Below are 15,423 nucleotides of genomic sequence, written 5' to 3' on the forward strand. Positions count from 1 at the left end.
ACTATCATCGAATCACGATAGGGCCTCCTGTAAATGATCAATAAGTATGATGCGCGACATGGTCATCAGAAACTCCCTCAACTGTACCGTGAAGGTTACTATAGGTACCTGTACCTATCATTACTTCTAGTTTACTGTTCGGCATCATCATCGTTAGTGGCATTGATGTCTATAGTCAGAAGACTAACCATTTGGGCCGCCTATGCACCCATCATGGCCCTAGCATCCCGTCCTCAGTTTGATGATCAAGCAGGGAAGCCCGTTCCCGTGATAGGAATGGCCACGGGTATCAACCAGACGGGCCAACCTCCCATACGGTGGGAAGTCAACGCCTTGCAAAACGAAAGCGGTCCTCGATGGTACTATGAGCATTTAGAACAATTTTCAGCTAGAATTTGACCTCTAACCTTCTCATCCATGATAGGGATCTGTATATTCAAGGTCTCGCGGCGCTGCAGAACAAAAATGAAGAGAATGAGCGATCCCACTTTGTCATATCGGGTAAGAGCCCTAAGAAGCTGCTTTGGTTTTATTAGCCTTTCTATATCCATGTCCAGTACTCAGACTAACCTAGGTACCTATGTAGGGATCCATGGAATGCCTTATGAACCGTATAATGGAGTTGGCCCAGTTCGTGGCGGTTCAGGCAGTGGGTTCTGCCCTCATGGCGTAGGCACCTTTCCCCCCTGATACCTCCTTTTCTTTTGTGGCTTCTGGCATTAAGTAGCTCACACGTTACTAACAATAAAAGGAGACGCAATTTGTCGCATGGCATCGCCTTTATATCATTCTATACGAGGTAAGAGCTCTAAAACATATGTGTATATCCATGTCGTGTTCATAATTGATTCCTTATTCTATGGAAAGCAAGTACTCGGCCAAGAGATCCAGAATATTGCGTCCAAGTACCACGGTCACCAGAATGCTTCCGCCTACAAACACGCTGCTCAAGTCTTCCGCATCCCGTACTGGGACTGGGCCGCGAGTGCCCGGCTCCCGCCGTCGTGCGCACAGCAGAACATCACGGTCAACGGCCCACATGGCCCCCTGACTCTCCGAAATCCCCTGTACAGCTACCGCTGGCAGACATACCCCCTAAACCAGAGCCAGTTCCCCGGATCAGGAGATTGGCCCGCCGAGACGACGCGCGCATCGAATGGAAAGGAAGACTTCAGTCTCGGGGCAGTCAATGCGAATCTGACAAAGGTAGCGGACGAGCTGAGAGACCTGGTTGTGAGTAAGCATTACGTAGTTACCTACACATAGGGATGAAGCATTGTTTTATCTTTTGGCTAATTCTAATTCAGTACCATACCTTCACTTCTGCCGAGAGCTTTGACCAGATGTCGTCGATGATGAACCCGGCGGGAGTCAGCCTCGAGGCGCCGCACGATGTCGTGCACAATGCCGTCGGTGGCTCTTTCGCCTCTCTGGACATAACGGCCTTCGATTCGCTCTTGTAAGTCATCTACCTGTTACCTACCTACCCACCCATCATAGTCATTCTCATTTATTCCTCTTTTCACCATGCCCCTTTTCTCCCTAACGTAATATACATTCCCAGCATGCTCCACCACGCCAACATCGACCGTCTCGCCGCGCTGTGGACGGCGATCCACCCCAACGCCAGTGCCTACCAATCCACTCCGTACATGACAAACGGCCTCTACGCCACCGCGCGCGGCGACAACATCACCGCCCACAGCCCCCTCAAGCCTTTCTTCCGCGCCGGCGGACAGGCGTTCCACACCAGCTTCACCGCGGCCGATATCGACGATTTCGGGTACACCTACCCGGAGCTAGCGGAGTGGGCGGGACGGCGCGGACGCGGGGTAGAGGAGGAGAGGAGGAGGGCGGTGATTGCGCAGGTGAATAAGCTGTATGGGGGCCGTGGAAATGCAAGTAGCAAGTATGAATATCCTGACCTCCTGGCGGGGCGAAGCGGGAAAGACAAGAAAGTAAGGGGAGAAGGAGGAGGAGTGGAGGAGGGGGTAGAGTGGTTTGTAAAGATCGCGGCCGACCGGTCCGAACTTGCTCTCCCCTGTACGCTGGACGTGTACGTGGGGGGTGAGTTCGCCGGGCGCGTGGCGCTGCTGGGGATGCCGAGGACAGGTACAGCGCATGCGCGGGTTCCATTGCAGAGGGTTATTAGGGGGTTTAGGCGAACAGTGGATGGTATTGTAGATGGCGATTCGGTGGAGAAGATGGTATGGGAGCGTGTGCGCGTGGTGGTAAAGGGGGTAGGTTGAACCTCCCTCCTCCATACTTTAACCCCTTTTCGGTATTTTTTAATGAAGAACCGAACCGCTAACACATTCCTCTCCCACTCCGACATATAGGGCAACGAATCCGTCACGAATGAAAAAGCAACTGCGGGTCTGCGGATACATCTTGTCGCCGTGCCCATTATCACCCCTCAAAGCAGAATTTCTGAGTTCCCCAGTCATGGGGCCGGGAGGGTGTGTGCTGAGATATCTCCTTCGACTTGACGCGGCATGCGGCTCTTCTTATAATCTAAAGAAGGAGAAACTTTTCTTTTCTATTCCCTCCTTTTTCTTTCCTTATTTATTTTCTCAAATCACTAATTCTCTACAAATAAACATGAGATTGTACGCGGTGCTGCTTGAAGTTTTGCGAGCATGTCTGGACTTATGGTGCTTTGTTTGGAGGCTGAATGAGTTACTGGTGGGTAGGTAGATACCTAGGTAAGGAGGTAGATAGACACTAAGTAGTTAGATACCTACCTACATGCCTAAGTATACTACGCCTCTCTAGGTGCCCTTCTTACAACAGAAGCGCAAGAGCTCCACAAGCTGTCGCAAGAGCCATCCCCAACAACCCTCCCTTAGCCATCCCCGACGCCCCCGACGTCTCAACCTCACCCCCCTCTCCACCACTAGCACACGACCCCTGAACCTCAAGCAGCACGCCCTCCGCGCTCTTCACACTAACTTCCAGAAGCCCATCCTTCCCAACCGCAAGCGTCTCCCCAGCTCCCTCACTGCCCACAATCTCATCACCCGTCAGCGGATCAAACGTAACCCCACCAACCGCAACCCCGCTCTTCGCATTGGTGCCGGGCCCCGTGAGCCTCGTGACATTGACGCTCTGCCCCTCGCACCACGGCGTGTTGACCGCGAGCGCGCGGACGGGTCTTTCGCCGGCGCTGAAGGAGGCGCCGTCGGTCGCGGCCAGCGTGGAGTTGTTCGCGAGGCCCTCGGTGCCGTTCCAGACGCCCATGTCGAGGAAGACGAGCTTCTTGGGCGGCGCGTTCTGCTCCGCGTACACGGCGTAGCCGCTCAGCGAGCTGGAGTTTGCGCCGGGGAGCGCCGCGATGCTCAGCTCTTCGTCGTCGTCGTCTTGCGCGGCGGCTACCTTGGCGACGAAGTAGTGCCCGTACCAGTTTGCGCGGATCCCCGGCTGCAGGGTCTCGTTCTTGCTCTGGTAGGGGAGCGGGGTGAAGGCGGAGTACTCGCTCTGGGCGCCCAGGTGGAAGTAGGTCTTCTGGATGCCGAGGGAGGCGCCCATGAGCACGTAGTCGGCGGTCCAGAGGGCGGCGCCGAGGGTGTCGCTGATGCCGCTCTTGCCGCTGCAGGAGACGGAGTTGGTCTCGCCCATGACGAGGGGGGCGCCGGCGGCGTCGGCGGCGGCGACTTGGGGGATGTACTGCGATACGTTCTGTTGGGTGTAGCGTGTTAGTCTTTGTAGCATAACGTGTCATTTCTGTACTTCTTCTTTTGCAATCTTCGGATGTGGAGTGTTGAGACTTGAGCTAAGCCCCATCACCTCCCCCCCTTTATTTTAAAACCCCCCCACCAATAGAGGTATTCGCAACGCAAAGCCTAAAAAGAAGAACACGCTGATCACTTACTATCCCACAGTTAGCATTCACTCATCCACACACATACCCCCAAGACATATTGTCAAACTCACCAAGCCAAAGCACCGTATGGTTACTCAACAGATCCAAGCGCATGCGCAGCCAGCGCTCCGTGTCGCACGTCGACTGGGGGTACAGATGCGTCGCATAGCTACCGATGATCTCCTTATCCTCGGGTCTCGCCACAAGGCCCCCCTCGCCATTGGCAGTCAGGTTCGCGATGTCGAAATCGTCGACCTCGTCCTGCTGGTCGGGGACCCACGGCGGGTCCGCGAACACGCCCGCCTGGAACTTCGGCCTGTCCGCGTCATCGTCCAGCGCCGCGTACCACTCGGACGCGACGATCTGGCCCGTCAGGTTCCGGAACTGCTCGGTGTAGACGTCGATGCCCCAGGCGGGGTAGGGGTCGCGCCAGGCCTTGTTGATGAAGTGGTCGATCTCGTTGCCGAGCTCGAACATGGCGAGCTTGTCGCCGAGCGCCGCGTGCGCCGCCTCGGCCTCGGCCACCGCGATCGCGAACGCCGAGTCGTTGACCGCCAGGTTCAGCGTGTAGATGATGTCGGTGTCCTCGGGGAAGTAGTCGGCCCAGGTCTTGTACCAGCCCGCCGTGATGTTGAACTGCTTGGCCGTCAGGGGCGCGGGGATGGAGACGGAGTCGTTGCCCGTCGGCAGCGACGAGTGGAAGTACGTCTGGTCCGCCGTGTTGCCGCCCACGCGGATCGGCGGCGGCTTGCCGGTTATCTTGGCGATCACGCTCATGAGGTTCGCGGCCACGGGCGTGCTGATGTAGTCGCTGACCCATACGGGCTCGATCGAGTACCCGAGCACATCTGGGACGAGCGAGCGCGCAGCCAGGTCGCTTGGGATGTCGACGGTGGTGTCTTGCGCGATCGTCTCGGCAGCGGCTACTAGTGCCGCGAGGGCAACTGAGCGGAGAGTCATGGCTGTAGGAAGATAGAAGCTATGCCTGGGGGTGAAAGGGATAGCTTCGAGTCGTTGATGCTGCTACTAACCTTGAGAGAACTTAAGAAAAGCCAGCTCATCCCAACTCGACTCGAGAAGAACGATGGGCATTTTATTATCAACATCAGACGCCGCATTGGTACACAATTCGAAGGTTGGTAATGCAATCCTTCAACCCATTTTGGGGAAGGGTGTGTTCTTGGGAAGCAGGTACGAGGTAGCATCGTCAATCTGCCAGGACTCTCCAAAGCCGGGCCCCCCCATGAAAGCTGTCATTCTTATTGGTATGCATATGGGGATAGCTCGATGCGGGGAATTGGGGATGGGGAACGGGTGACGATCCGGGGGAGCTCTAGCCGAAGGTGGATGATTATCCACCTGTGGGAATCATTGCGCTTATACCCCCTACCTAAGGTAAGCTTAGGCACCTAGGTTAAGGATCTTTTATGGGCCTGGGGTAGTTAATAGGATATATCCATAGAAATCTCCATACATACCTACATACCTAGGTATTCAGGTGAATAAGTATTGATGTTCATATACCTACATAGGTATGTAGGAATGTAGGTATGTACATGTAAGCGGTGTAGAATTTTACCTCCTTAAGGAGAGCTATACTTATATCCATACTTCTCCTTACTCTCCCTAATAAACTCATCCAACTCGTCCAACTTCTTCCTCACCTCCTGGTCCTTCTCCCTCGCCTCTCTTAACGCGCCATTAGACAGCGAAAGTGTGATCGGGACCGTGAACCCCTTCTGCACGGCAGGCAGCGTTCGAGCCACCTGTGCACGTTGGGGAACGCGCCGGCGAGGTCGATTCCCCCGTACATACTAGTGTTGGCCCAGCCTACCATGCTGATGTCCGCGATACTGTACTTGCCCGCGCCGGGCCCCGGCGCGTAGTCCCGGCCCGCGAGCCGCTTGTCCAGCACCCCGTACAGCCGCTCTGTCTCACCTACGTACCGTTGCACTGCCGACGGGACCTTCTCCTTGGCAACCCGGAGGAAGTGGTTCGCTTGTCCTTGCATCGGGCCGACACCTCTGCTTCGGTAGAAAGTTAGTAGATGGACGCTCCGTAGTGGTATTTTTTTTAATAGGCCACGGGGTAAAATCGGCTCTACTTACTGCTGCCAGGCCATCCACCGCTCGGCTACACTGTAGTCGTCGCTGTCAACCGGGAAGCTGAACTTGTGCTCCGGGTCGTAATGACGTGTCAAGTAGCTTAAGATCGCCAGGCCCTCGAAGGCGGCGAAGCCACCTCGGTCGTGGTCAACGATGACCGGCATACGACCGTTCGGGCATATCGCTGTGAATCACGGCTCCTTTTGCGTGTTCTTCAAGATATTGATGCTCTGCACCGTATACGCCGCTTTTAGCTCCTCCATTAAAATGCTTGCTTTTTATCCATTGGGTGTGCCTACACACGCATTGGACGTTAACAACAACCCAAAAGTCTACGGGACTGAAGATAAGCGTAGCGTACCGAAGCTTAGGGGCTCAATACCGTTCTTGGCAATGAGGCCGGATGGTTCGGCCATCTCGCTGGCATTCTCAGACGTTAGACTACGTGACGCGGTGCGGGATGTTGAGAAAGGGGTTCTATCAGATAAACTCATTGGCTGCCTAATTTGCTTGATACAGAACGTAGGAACTCTTCTAACTGAAAGACGGGTAGGCAAGACTCTTATATGTTGTAAACCCCAAGCCAAGGTGTATGTCGTCGTTGGAGTCATGCCGAACTGTTATTTGTCTGCCCTATCTACCTAGGCACTTAATAGCTAGGTGGGTATACGTGTACCTAGGTAAACATGACGGGTAATCTCAACTCTCTTGGTAAGCCTTCCTTGAACAGTCTGTTTCGCCTTGAGATAGCATTTGTAAGCATTTCGCGGGAACTCTTTGGATGATGCGGGATACGAACCTAATCGAGACTTCTGGTTGGTAAACCGAACCACTAGATGTAAGTCGGAATTTTCATAATTCCCCTACCTTCCAAGTTGACATTAGGTTACAAGTCCAAGATCATTCGCACCTAGGTAAGCGACTGAGCACAGCGAAAGCATCTCATTCGTAAACGCAACTACCAACAAATTTGCCTGATCATACATACAATTATAACCGAAAGCCAACTAGAGCACGGCTCACCCAAGCTTGCCAAGGAACTCACTCGCTTCCTATCCTTGCCGCCCTTCATCAATACATCGAAGCCGACCCTAGTGCAATTTTTTTTGGTACTGCGTATGAAATCAAACCCAAACGTAAACCGAATCCCTTTTCGTTACAAGTTTTCGTATCCTCCTAGTTCCTGCAAATTACCACCAGTGCGGTGCGATCGACCGGCCGTATGGAAAGCGGCCCAGTATCTAGATAACGTAAGGGGGGGTTTTGCCAAAAAGGAGATGAGGCAAGAAATTTACCAGTAACCGCCGCCTCGACGGTAGTCTTCCCGAGGGTAACCACCACCCTCACGAGCTCCATATGCTCCATCCCGTGGAGGGAAATCTCGTGGAGGTCGGTCGTATGTACGACCATTGACATATGGGTCCGGAGGAGGACCATAGTCGCGTCGATAGGGGTCCTCATAACGTCCACGAGGAGGTGGGTAATCGTCAATGGGCCCACGGCGCGGCGGGGATCTGTAGCGACGGTCATCGTAGTAGTCACGACGCGGAACGCTTCTGTCGCGGTAATCTTCGCGATAACCACGAGGGCTATAGCCACGAGGCGGGCCGCGTCGGTCATAACCCTCGCCGGGTGGACCATATGGTCGACGACCTACAGGTGAACGAGAACGACCACGGTCGCGGGCCGGGAAGTCTGGTTGAGTCTTGGGTCCTACATTAGTACCTATGCATCAAGCAACAAACAGTGGGGACCTACGTCGGCGATGCAGTTGACTCGTTGCCCTTTGAATTCGCGGCCGTCAAGCTTCTCGACGGCACTCTTCAGATCAGCTGCATTTTCAAATTCGACAAAGCTGGTGGCAGGCTACATGTTAGCCAATTATAAACGAATTAAAAGGGTTCATTAGGGAGTTCAACATACCCACGGCCATTGCCGTCGCGGCCTGTCTCTGAATAGACGACATCCAAACTGGACTGTCGAGCGAAGTCTTTGAGGTCCTAGATCCAGATTCCATGTAAGTGGGAGTCCGAGGAGAGGTGCAAAACATGTGTGGGACAAGGCCATATCTCCCAACTCCAGAAGCACCACCAGCAGAGGAGTGCGGTCAAACCAATCCAAGCCGGCCGATAAAAGTCCACCATGGAAATCCTCAAAATCCTCGAGGCACCTTGGCCAGCTCCTATAAGACCTGTTCGCCAGAGTTCGGAAGAGCTAAATCGATGATCATAGACATCACAAACAAGAACCAGCATGCTCGCTTTCGAGGCGAGAAAAAAAGCACATGGCGCAATACGGCTCGCTTTACCGAGGAAGGGGAATGAGGATATGAAGCCAGAATCCGAGGGCGGAAGAACGGGAAAAACGGGAGTTTAACAGACCTGCCAGCTGGTATCATTGGGAAGTCCAGTAATTTGCATGCGATGGGGAGTGCGACGAGGGCGCGGAGCGCTGCGCTCGTGTCCTCCGAAGCCTTCGCGGTGGCGAGAACCTCGGGCGAATTGCACAGTCAAGCGTTCGCCCATGAAGTCAGATCCATCTTATCGTGAAAGATTAGCCAGGGAAACAACGTAGTAATCAGGAGAGACGGTAGCCAGGAACGGTCCAAGACGTACGGAAAGCTATAGCACGACGAGAGGTTAGCTGTGTAATATGCATAATTGATGAACATTGTGCGTTGGATGCTTACCTGGAACAACATCGCGCGCGTCCATAGGGTCCTTATATTCGATGAAGCCGAATCCATTCATCAGCTTGACCTCGGTAATTTCGCCAGTGCCATGGGTCGCAAAGTGAGCTTCAACATCGGCCTTGGTAGCTAGGCAAGGTAACCAAAATTAGTAACTGCGAAAGAGTGATGGCAAGCAGGGCCAAGCTTCGTCACACGCGAAATAAGCTTGCACTACGCAATCAGTTATGATTACTTACCACCCTTGGGCAGGTTGCCTAGATAGAGCCGTGTCGCGGAAACCTCGGTAGACGCCATAGTTGCGATCGGTATCTGCTAAAACTGAGATCCGGTCAAAGAGGGAAGGAGACGAGACGAGACGTGACTAGACGAAAGTCTGGATCGACGTGCGCGCCAAGTAAAGAAGACGTCAATCTTCTAGCTGTCGCAAAAACTACGACAAACTCAGTTGGAAATGGTAAGATGGATTGTTACCCAGTTAAAAGAATTGCGCCTATGAGCAGGGAACTGGGAGAGTAAAAGAGGAAATTCCCAACGGGGGGAGGGGAAGAAAAGCTCAAGTGGCCAAAAGGGCAGGCGGCGAGGATGTCGAAATGGTCGAAATGGTCGAAATGAGAAGAAGGGTTAGAATAAACCAACTAAAAGGTTGGGTTGTGGTTATAAAGGGAGTGACGGTAAGGTCTGAGTACATATATTTCGTTGCTAGGTTGCATGCAGTATTATTAGGTGTGTAGATGCCCAAATACTGCTTGATACCTGCAACTTCGAAGTATTATAAAAAAAAAAGGTGATAAGAACGTGACAGTGATGGATAATGATGAGTGGGAGAAGAAACTTGAAAGAGTGCAAGAAGAATGGAGGTGTGAAGAAGCACCGTGCACCGTACACTATCTACTATGTAAAAATTGTGGAGGCGGTAGAGTACCTACTACCTAGTACTTTGCGTAAGACAAGGTACTCCGTATGTAGGGATTTTGCTTTTTCAAGATCCCCGCACAGACCGGGCAACGGTAGTACCTACTACATATGTGCATGCAGCTGCCTTAGTACCTGACTAAGTGGGGCTCAATATTGAATATGTACTACATACATACCTAGTAGCTTACATTAATGTGAGACATTCATACATAAAGTATGTAGATATGTATGTAGATATGTATGTACACAAGGTTAGATATGTATGTATGATGTATGCAGATGTGATAATGATTCTTGCTTCAAGTATATATCCTCGCAATCTCTCGGCATTTCAAGAAGCAACATACATATGTACTTGAACATTACATATGTATGTAATTGCCATATACATCAATAACATCATTAGCTAATAAGATAAACCTTCAGCTTGTACGAAGTACTTCAAGTTAATAGATACCCCGGCCCAGGCATGTAACATTCATCCTTCATTCGCGACCCGAAAACATAAACATCTCAATATCTCGCCAGTCCAAACGCCAGTGCTATGCTATCACGAAGAAAGTACAACAAGAATGATGAACGTCCCTAACCCATAGACAGACAGATTAAAGCTCGTCGAATAAAATGTCAACAAGTTCATCCATAATTGTAAAAGCCAAGTGAGAGCTATAATAGTATATAAGTCAGCGATCAGAATCCAGATGTACCAAACCTAGGAGATTTCGGAAATTTCCACATTACTTACTTCAACCTCGAGTTATTGAGTGTGGCAAAAATCCTGCGACTCGCCGCTTGTGCATTTAGTCGTCCAACCACGTTCCCAGCCAAGTCCGGAACAAGGGTAGCTAACATCAAGCTTGCCTCTCTGCGAGTTTTTGCCTTTTCCGATGTTGACCTAGGTTGCTTGTTTCTATTAAACTGTCCATCCGGCCACAGCGTGTTTCTCAAAAGGTCAATATACTTGACAATTGCTTCTTCTTGGAATAGTACTTTGAAATTATCTCGTACTTTTCGTTCGATAGTGCCTCCCAGCATCTGGTGTAGCACTACAACTACAGCTCGACCACGGAGCCAGTTATTGCCCCGGTTGAGCCCGAACACCTCCAGGAAGATATCGCAAATCGGCTTGATAAAAGGCTCAAGCTCCTTGTTTTCAAACGCATTCAATTCAGCCTCAGCTTCGGCATTCGTTATAGCATCCTCGTTGACACCGAGTGGTATCGTGCTCATCTGACTTGTTGCCGCCGCGATTAGATTCTGCCCTGCCACCGAAAGCTGGTCTAGTACAGGGATGTTCCCCAGGATATCCTCCATGCCGTCGGCCACCGAATCGTACAGTCGGGTAATCATGTCCTTCTTGTCTTCACGACTCAACAGGTCCTCCCCTGGAGTAATTACGCTTTGCGATAAGAAAGCTCGTAGATCCCTGCTACGACACACGTCTGGGACGAGAAGTAGCTCGCTGAGGTAGCGTTCCAAGGCATCACGTCGTTTGCGAAGAAAGTCGCTTTGAAGTTTCATGACCATCCTCCGTCGGGGAAAGTCAAGATTTCGTACCGACGGGTATCTATTCCGCAGTTTCTGATGAAGGTCGTGGAACTCGCTATATCGTCGCGTCACGATCCAAGTGGCTGCCGGCATCTTCTCACCTGCATCCCTCTGTACCTCTATAACGTACAGCGCAAATTCTTTGCCATCTTCCTCTCGCCCAACTTGGATAGCCTTGATCTTGATTGATGCGCGCCCGTAGAGACTATTGTCGCTCTCCTGAATTACATACTGCTGCCTCTGTAGCTCCTTTCGCCTAAGTTCCCTTTGCAGGCTTGCTCTCGACTTTCGTAAAATGCGCAATTCCGCAGTGTTGTTAGTCAACTCGGCCTTCTTCGTCAGTGACTCTATAACAGCCTCTTGGGCGGCAAGTCGTTCAATATGATTTGTCAAAACTGTGATAGCCTCTGCAAGACCCAGGTCGCCAGGTGCCGCTTCATGCACTTCGTCTTCAGTGTCGCCAACTTCATCCTGATTGCGATCTTCTTGTTCATCCGATAAGAACTTATCTTCATCGCCGAAGAGATCGTCATCCACGAACACGCCAATCCTCGATGCTGCACTAACGAGGCCGAGGGATGCCAGACTAGGCTTTTCGACCTCCTTCCCAGACCCAGACTGCGTTGGACGTTGTTGGTCCATTGAACCCCTGGCAGAACGATTGTCCTGGGCCGAGAATATGCTTGAAGCTCCGTCCTCATTCCCAAACAACGATTCCCGAAGATCTTCTGCTGTTTGCGGTCGCTCGTCTTCCATAATATTGTTGAGCGCCTCTTCCACCGCTTGGACAACCTGGGTGTCCGGCACAGGTCTCGAGGGTTCTTGGTCGAGACTAATGACAGAATCTGCCATTGGATCATGCTCTAGATCATCATCATCGAACAGTGGCGAAGACGCGTTCTCATCCAGCGACCGCCGCTGGCCTAACAATTGCTCTGAGCCATGGTTGGAATTTGTGCTAGCTGCATGGAGATCGGTGGTAGACAAACCCCGTCTTACATAGCCGTTAGATGTATTCAACCTTGGGTTGAGCTTTGCCATTGGAGTGGGTTTCAATCCATACGACTGAGATGCGCGAAGCGGCGGTGGGTTAGTGGCTGGTCCAGCCTGGGACTGATAGGCCGAAGAGCTATTCTTTGATGCTTCTTCGGAAGCTAGAGCCTTATAGAATAAGTCAGATTTCTTGAATGCATCAAGGTACCTGGATTGCATATCCTCAAGCACAGCACTTTGGGTTCGGAGCACGGCACGGCGTGCCTTGTAATATTGTGCTGGTGTAGCTGCCGCCCCTGAATTTAAAAAGTCCCGAATAACTCTTCGAGAATTCGTTGGAACCTTGAGCTCCGACTTAGACAGGTATGCCTGATCGATTTGGGCGATATCGGTGCGGTCAGATTCGGACCATGGGCTTAGATTTGAGGGTACATGCTCATCATCAAGTCCGTCGTCTTCTAATGGATTTCGTAGACCATCTACAACTAACCAGAACTGCACGAGGGGCATCAAGCCCTGTCTATCCATGAACTCCATAAAGTAAGAAAGGCCCGACGTATCGCGTAGTAACTCGACCAATGATGCATTCTCAAGCCTTGAGGTTTCATTACTTGGTGACTGATTGGGGGCTAATGGGACATGTCGTCCGTCACCACCGGCGGCCAATTGCTGGACTCTCTGGTCAAGAAGTCGCTTACCCATCTCTAAGCGACGAATATAAATTGCATCCAGTCCTGATTGCTGGGAATCCTTCTTTAACTGACTTGCCACTTCGCTTCGAAATCGTCTCGCGTCAGACAGGTTGTTGAGTTTACGAATCGTACGGATAAACTTTTCGAACCGTCGTTCGCTATCCCCTGGACCGAGTCGCGGGAATGCCACCGGCTTCGAGCTTTTGGGGGCCGGGGAAGCATGCGCATCCAAGGCTGCGCGAAGCTTACGGACTGTTGACCTGTCTTGCAACATACTCCGTCCATAGTTTTCCATCATTTGGTTCCAAGTATCGGGTTCAGAAAGCCGCTGTAAGGTAGGGAATAGGACAGCGCAAGCAACGATCTCGCGGATGATGCTAAACACAGAGCGGCTATCCAGCAAACTGCTAGGAAGTACGCTTGGGAGGAGCTTGGCGACAACATGCCGCAGGTGGTCTAGCTGTACCAGTTTCGTATCCGAGTAAGCTAGAGAGGCAGCAGGGTGTAGCTTTCCCTCCCTATATTTGGCGGCGATAGCCAAGTCCAGCTCCTCGGATTCCGTGACATCACGATTCAGTTTGCGGCCGCGCACCGCTCTCTCGGCGTCATAGAAATCGCGAAAATGAGCTGTTAATATTGGGACGATTCTACTCGTTACTACTTCGACCAGATCGGTTTGGAATAGACGGTCACGAATTTTGCCCAGCGCATGTCTTATAGTCTTGTCCACCTCGTTCGCGAACACCGGGTTTTTGCTTATATGTGAATACCAGGACTTGACAAAGTCTCGTACGATCAGCTCGAGTAAATCGTCTAAAGCGCGGGATATATCGTGAGATTCGGCATATAACGGAGTCTTGGTATAGGTTTGTTGAATTCGAAGGGCGGTAGCTTCTTTATACCAGGATTCAGGACTTGAGAAGCTGACTGCATTGGGCCTTGAAGATCTATGTTGTTGAGTATAGGCCGAGCCGCGAGAAGTTAGAAGTAGTAGTAAACCAGCTAGAATGGTTACAATTGCGCCGCTGACGAAGGCGTATCCAATCCATCGAATAGCAGGAAACCAGCTTGTAGCATAACCCCATGCAATGAAGCAGGCTACGCCAGCGAGACTGATATCTCTCCCCTTAAGGGCCATACTCCTTTATAAAAGGGTTCGATTCATTCGTCATGGTTTGTGTGTTGGGTAAGTGGTAGAAAGTGGCATGTAAGTCCGAGTCGGATGTATTATTCTTGCTACACGTAGGTAGGTACAATACCGGTTAGTACTATGTAAGGTTGGTACTATGTAGTGTTGCAGCAATTGAGGAATGACGGCGAGTTGGACGTTGAAATGCTTATCGATTGGTGCTTTGAATATGAATTTCCGTTTCAATACAACCGTATTCCGTAACGGGGGTACTAGTACGCAGTATGCTAAGCACAGACCACCTCTGAAAAGGTTCGAATGCTTCTATTATGTACTACATATGTACCCTTTCCCCTTGGCGATCTCCTTATGTAGCCAAACTCCAAAGCCTTTGACAGATTTGGAGACAGTACCTACTATGTAGTAACTAGTACCAAACAATTCATAGATTCTTGCTCACCAGGACGGGTCTTCCACCCGTCGGAACAAAGCAACGAATTTCGGCCCCTTATTCCTCTCCACCTTCTTCCCTTCCTCAGTCTCAGTTCTCATAACCTTCACACATGGATCAGCCTCCTGTTCTTCTTCCCCAATCCTCTCAAACGACGGGTGTGCGTCAAAATGTGAGACCATCCACTTATGCAAATCCTCCACATCCGTGATCGTATACGCAATCCCGCCTAGCTTCAGAACATACGCATACTCAGAGCCTAACGTCGTAGATACGATCCTAGCCTTATGCTTCCGTTGCTTGAAATGCGGATCCGGGAAGCAGATGAAAATCTTGGATAATTGGCTCTTACGGAAGAAATTTGGCAGGAATTTCATCGTGTTCGCACGCAGACAGCCAATATTCTGGTACTGCTTCTGCTTGGACTCCTGCAGGCGGAGGGCCTTGATTCGGTCTTGCACAAACTCTGCCACTTGCGATCGGATCTCCATACCGAGAAGTAGTGTATCTGGCATCACGGGCGACAAAGCCACAAGCAAACCTCCAAAGCCACAGCCTATGTCCACGACCTCGATGTCTTGTGTGAGCTTCTTTGGCAGTGACTTCACTGTCGTTTCCACGCTTTCTTCATGTATCTCAGTAGCTGGTTCTGATGGCCCATTTGGGATGAATGCAGGAAATAATGTTGACCAGTCCATATGTTCTGGACTAGTTGGACTATCAACAAGTAAGTATTTGAGCAACCGTATCAGTAGCTGTAGAAGCTAGACTAGACGGACATACTATGTCAGCCTGTGATCGGAGAAAGGATTCGCATGTGCTCGTTGACGATAAAACTTCTTCTTGGGCAGATTAGTAATACCATCTTCCTTCTGAGCTAGGCGGTAGTCTTGTCGCTTCTGCTTTTTGTTGGCAGGGCCCGGCATGATGGCGTGAATATGATGAATTGTAATATTTCCTTAAGGCTTTTTTAAAATTGCAGATGACAGATTTTTACGCCCTAATTTCATATATCATGAGATTTGAGGCTGGAAGT

General features: G+C 51.1%; 4 protein-coding genes across 4 annotated transcripts; 1 reads left to right on the plus strand and 3 right to left on the minus strand.

Annotated features, from left to right (window-relative positions):
• Nucleotides 1–213: 213 nt before the first annotated feature.
• Nucleotides 214–3,141, plus strand: GGS25DRAFT_531064 (Di-copper centre-containing protein; the record flags this gene model as incomplete). The annotated part of the gene is made up of 8 exons (XM_049265459.1): nt 214–359; nt 425–501; nt 587–669; nt 752–799; nt 868–1,233; nt 1,308–1,459; nt 1,565–2,240; nt 2,340–3,141. The coding sequence occupies 8 exons, from the start codon at nt 214–216 to the stop codon at nt 2,487–2,489; spliced, it is 1,698 nt and encodes a 565-aa protein (XP_049118112.1). The 3' UTR covers nt 2,490–3,141.
• GGS25DRAFT_531066 (uncharacterized protein) lies at nt 2,270–4,822 on the minus strand (the record flags this gene model as incomplete). Its single annotated transcript, XM_049265460.1, has 3 exons — nt 2,270–3,678; nt 3,817–3,866; nt 3,934–4,822. 3 exons carry the CDS (start codon nt 4,820–4,822, stop codon nt 2,785–2,787), a joined length of 1,833 nt encoding a protein of 610 aa, XP_049118113.1. The 3' UTR covers nt 2,270–2,784.
• Nucleotides 4,823–5,445: 623 nt separating this feature from the next.
• On the minus strand, nt 5,446–6,383 carry GGS25DRAFT_520946 (glutathione S-transferase; the record flags this gene model as incomplete). Its single annotated transcript, XM_049263973.1, has 4 exons — nt 5,446–5,628; nt 5,697–5,886; nt 5,971–6,151; nt 6,329–6,383. 4 exons carry the CDS (start codon nt 6,381–6,383, stop codon nt 5,446–5,448), a joined length of 609 nt encoding a protein of 202 aa, XP_049118114.1.
• An 875-nt stretch (nt 6,384–7,258) lies between these two features.
• On the minus strand, nt 7,259–15,313 carry GGS25DRAFT_514062 (PXA domain-containing protein; the record flags this gene model as incomplete). Its single annotated transcript, XM_049262949.1, has 9 exons — nt 7,259–7,672; nt 7,726–7,822; nt 7,891–7,967; nt 8,349–8,506; nt 8,657–8,785; nt 9,615–9,673; nt 10,320–13,949; nt 14,397–15,104; nt 15,171–15,313. 9 exons carry the CDS (start codon nt 15,311–15,313, stop codon nt 7,259–7,261), a joined length of 5,415 nt encoding a protein of 1,804 aa, XP_049118115.1.
• Between the last annotated feature and the right edge of the window lie 110 nt (nt 15,314–15,423).

The sequence above is a fragment of the Hypoxylon fragiforme genome, assembly GCF_022984875.1.
Source record: "Hypoxylon fragiforme strain CBS 206.31 chromosome Unknown GGS25scaffold_4, whole genome shotgun sequence".
NCBI lineage: Eukaryota > Fungi > Ascomycota > Sordariomycetes > Xylariales > Hypoxylaceae > Hypoxylon > Hypoxylon fragiforme.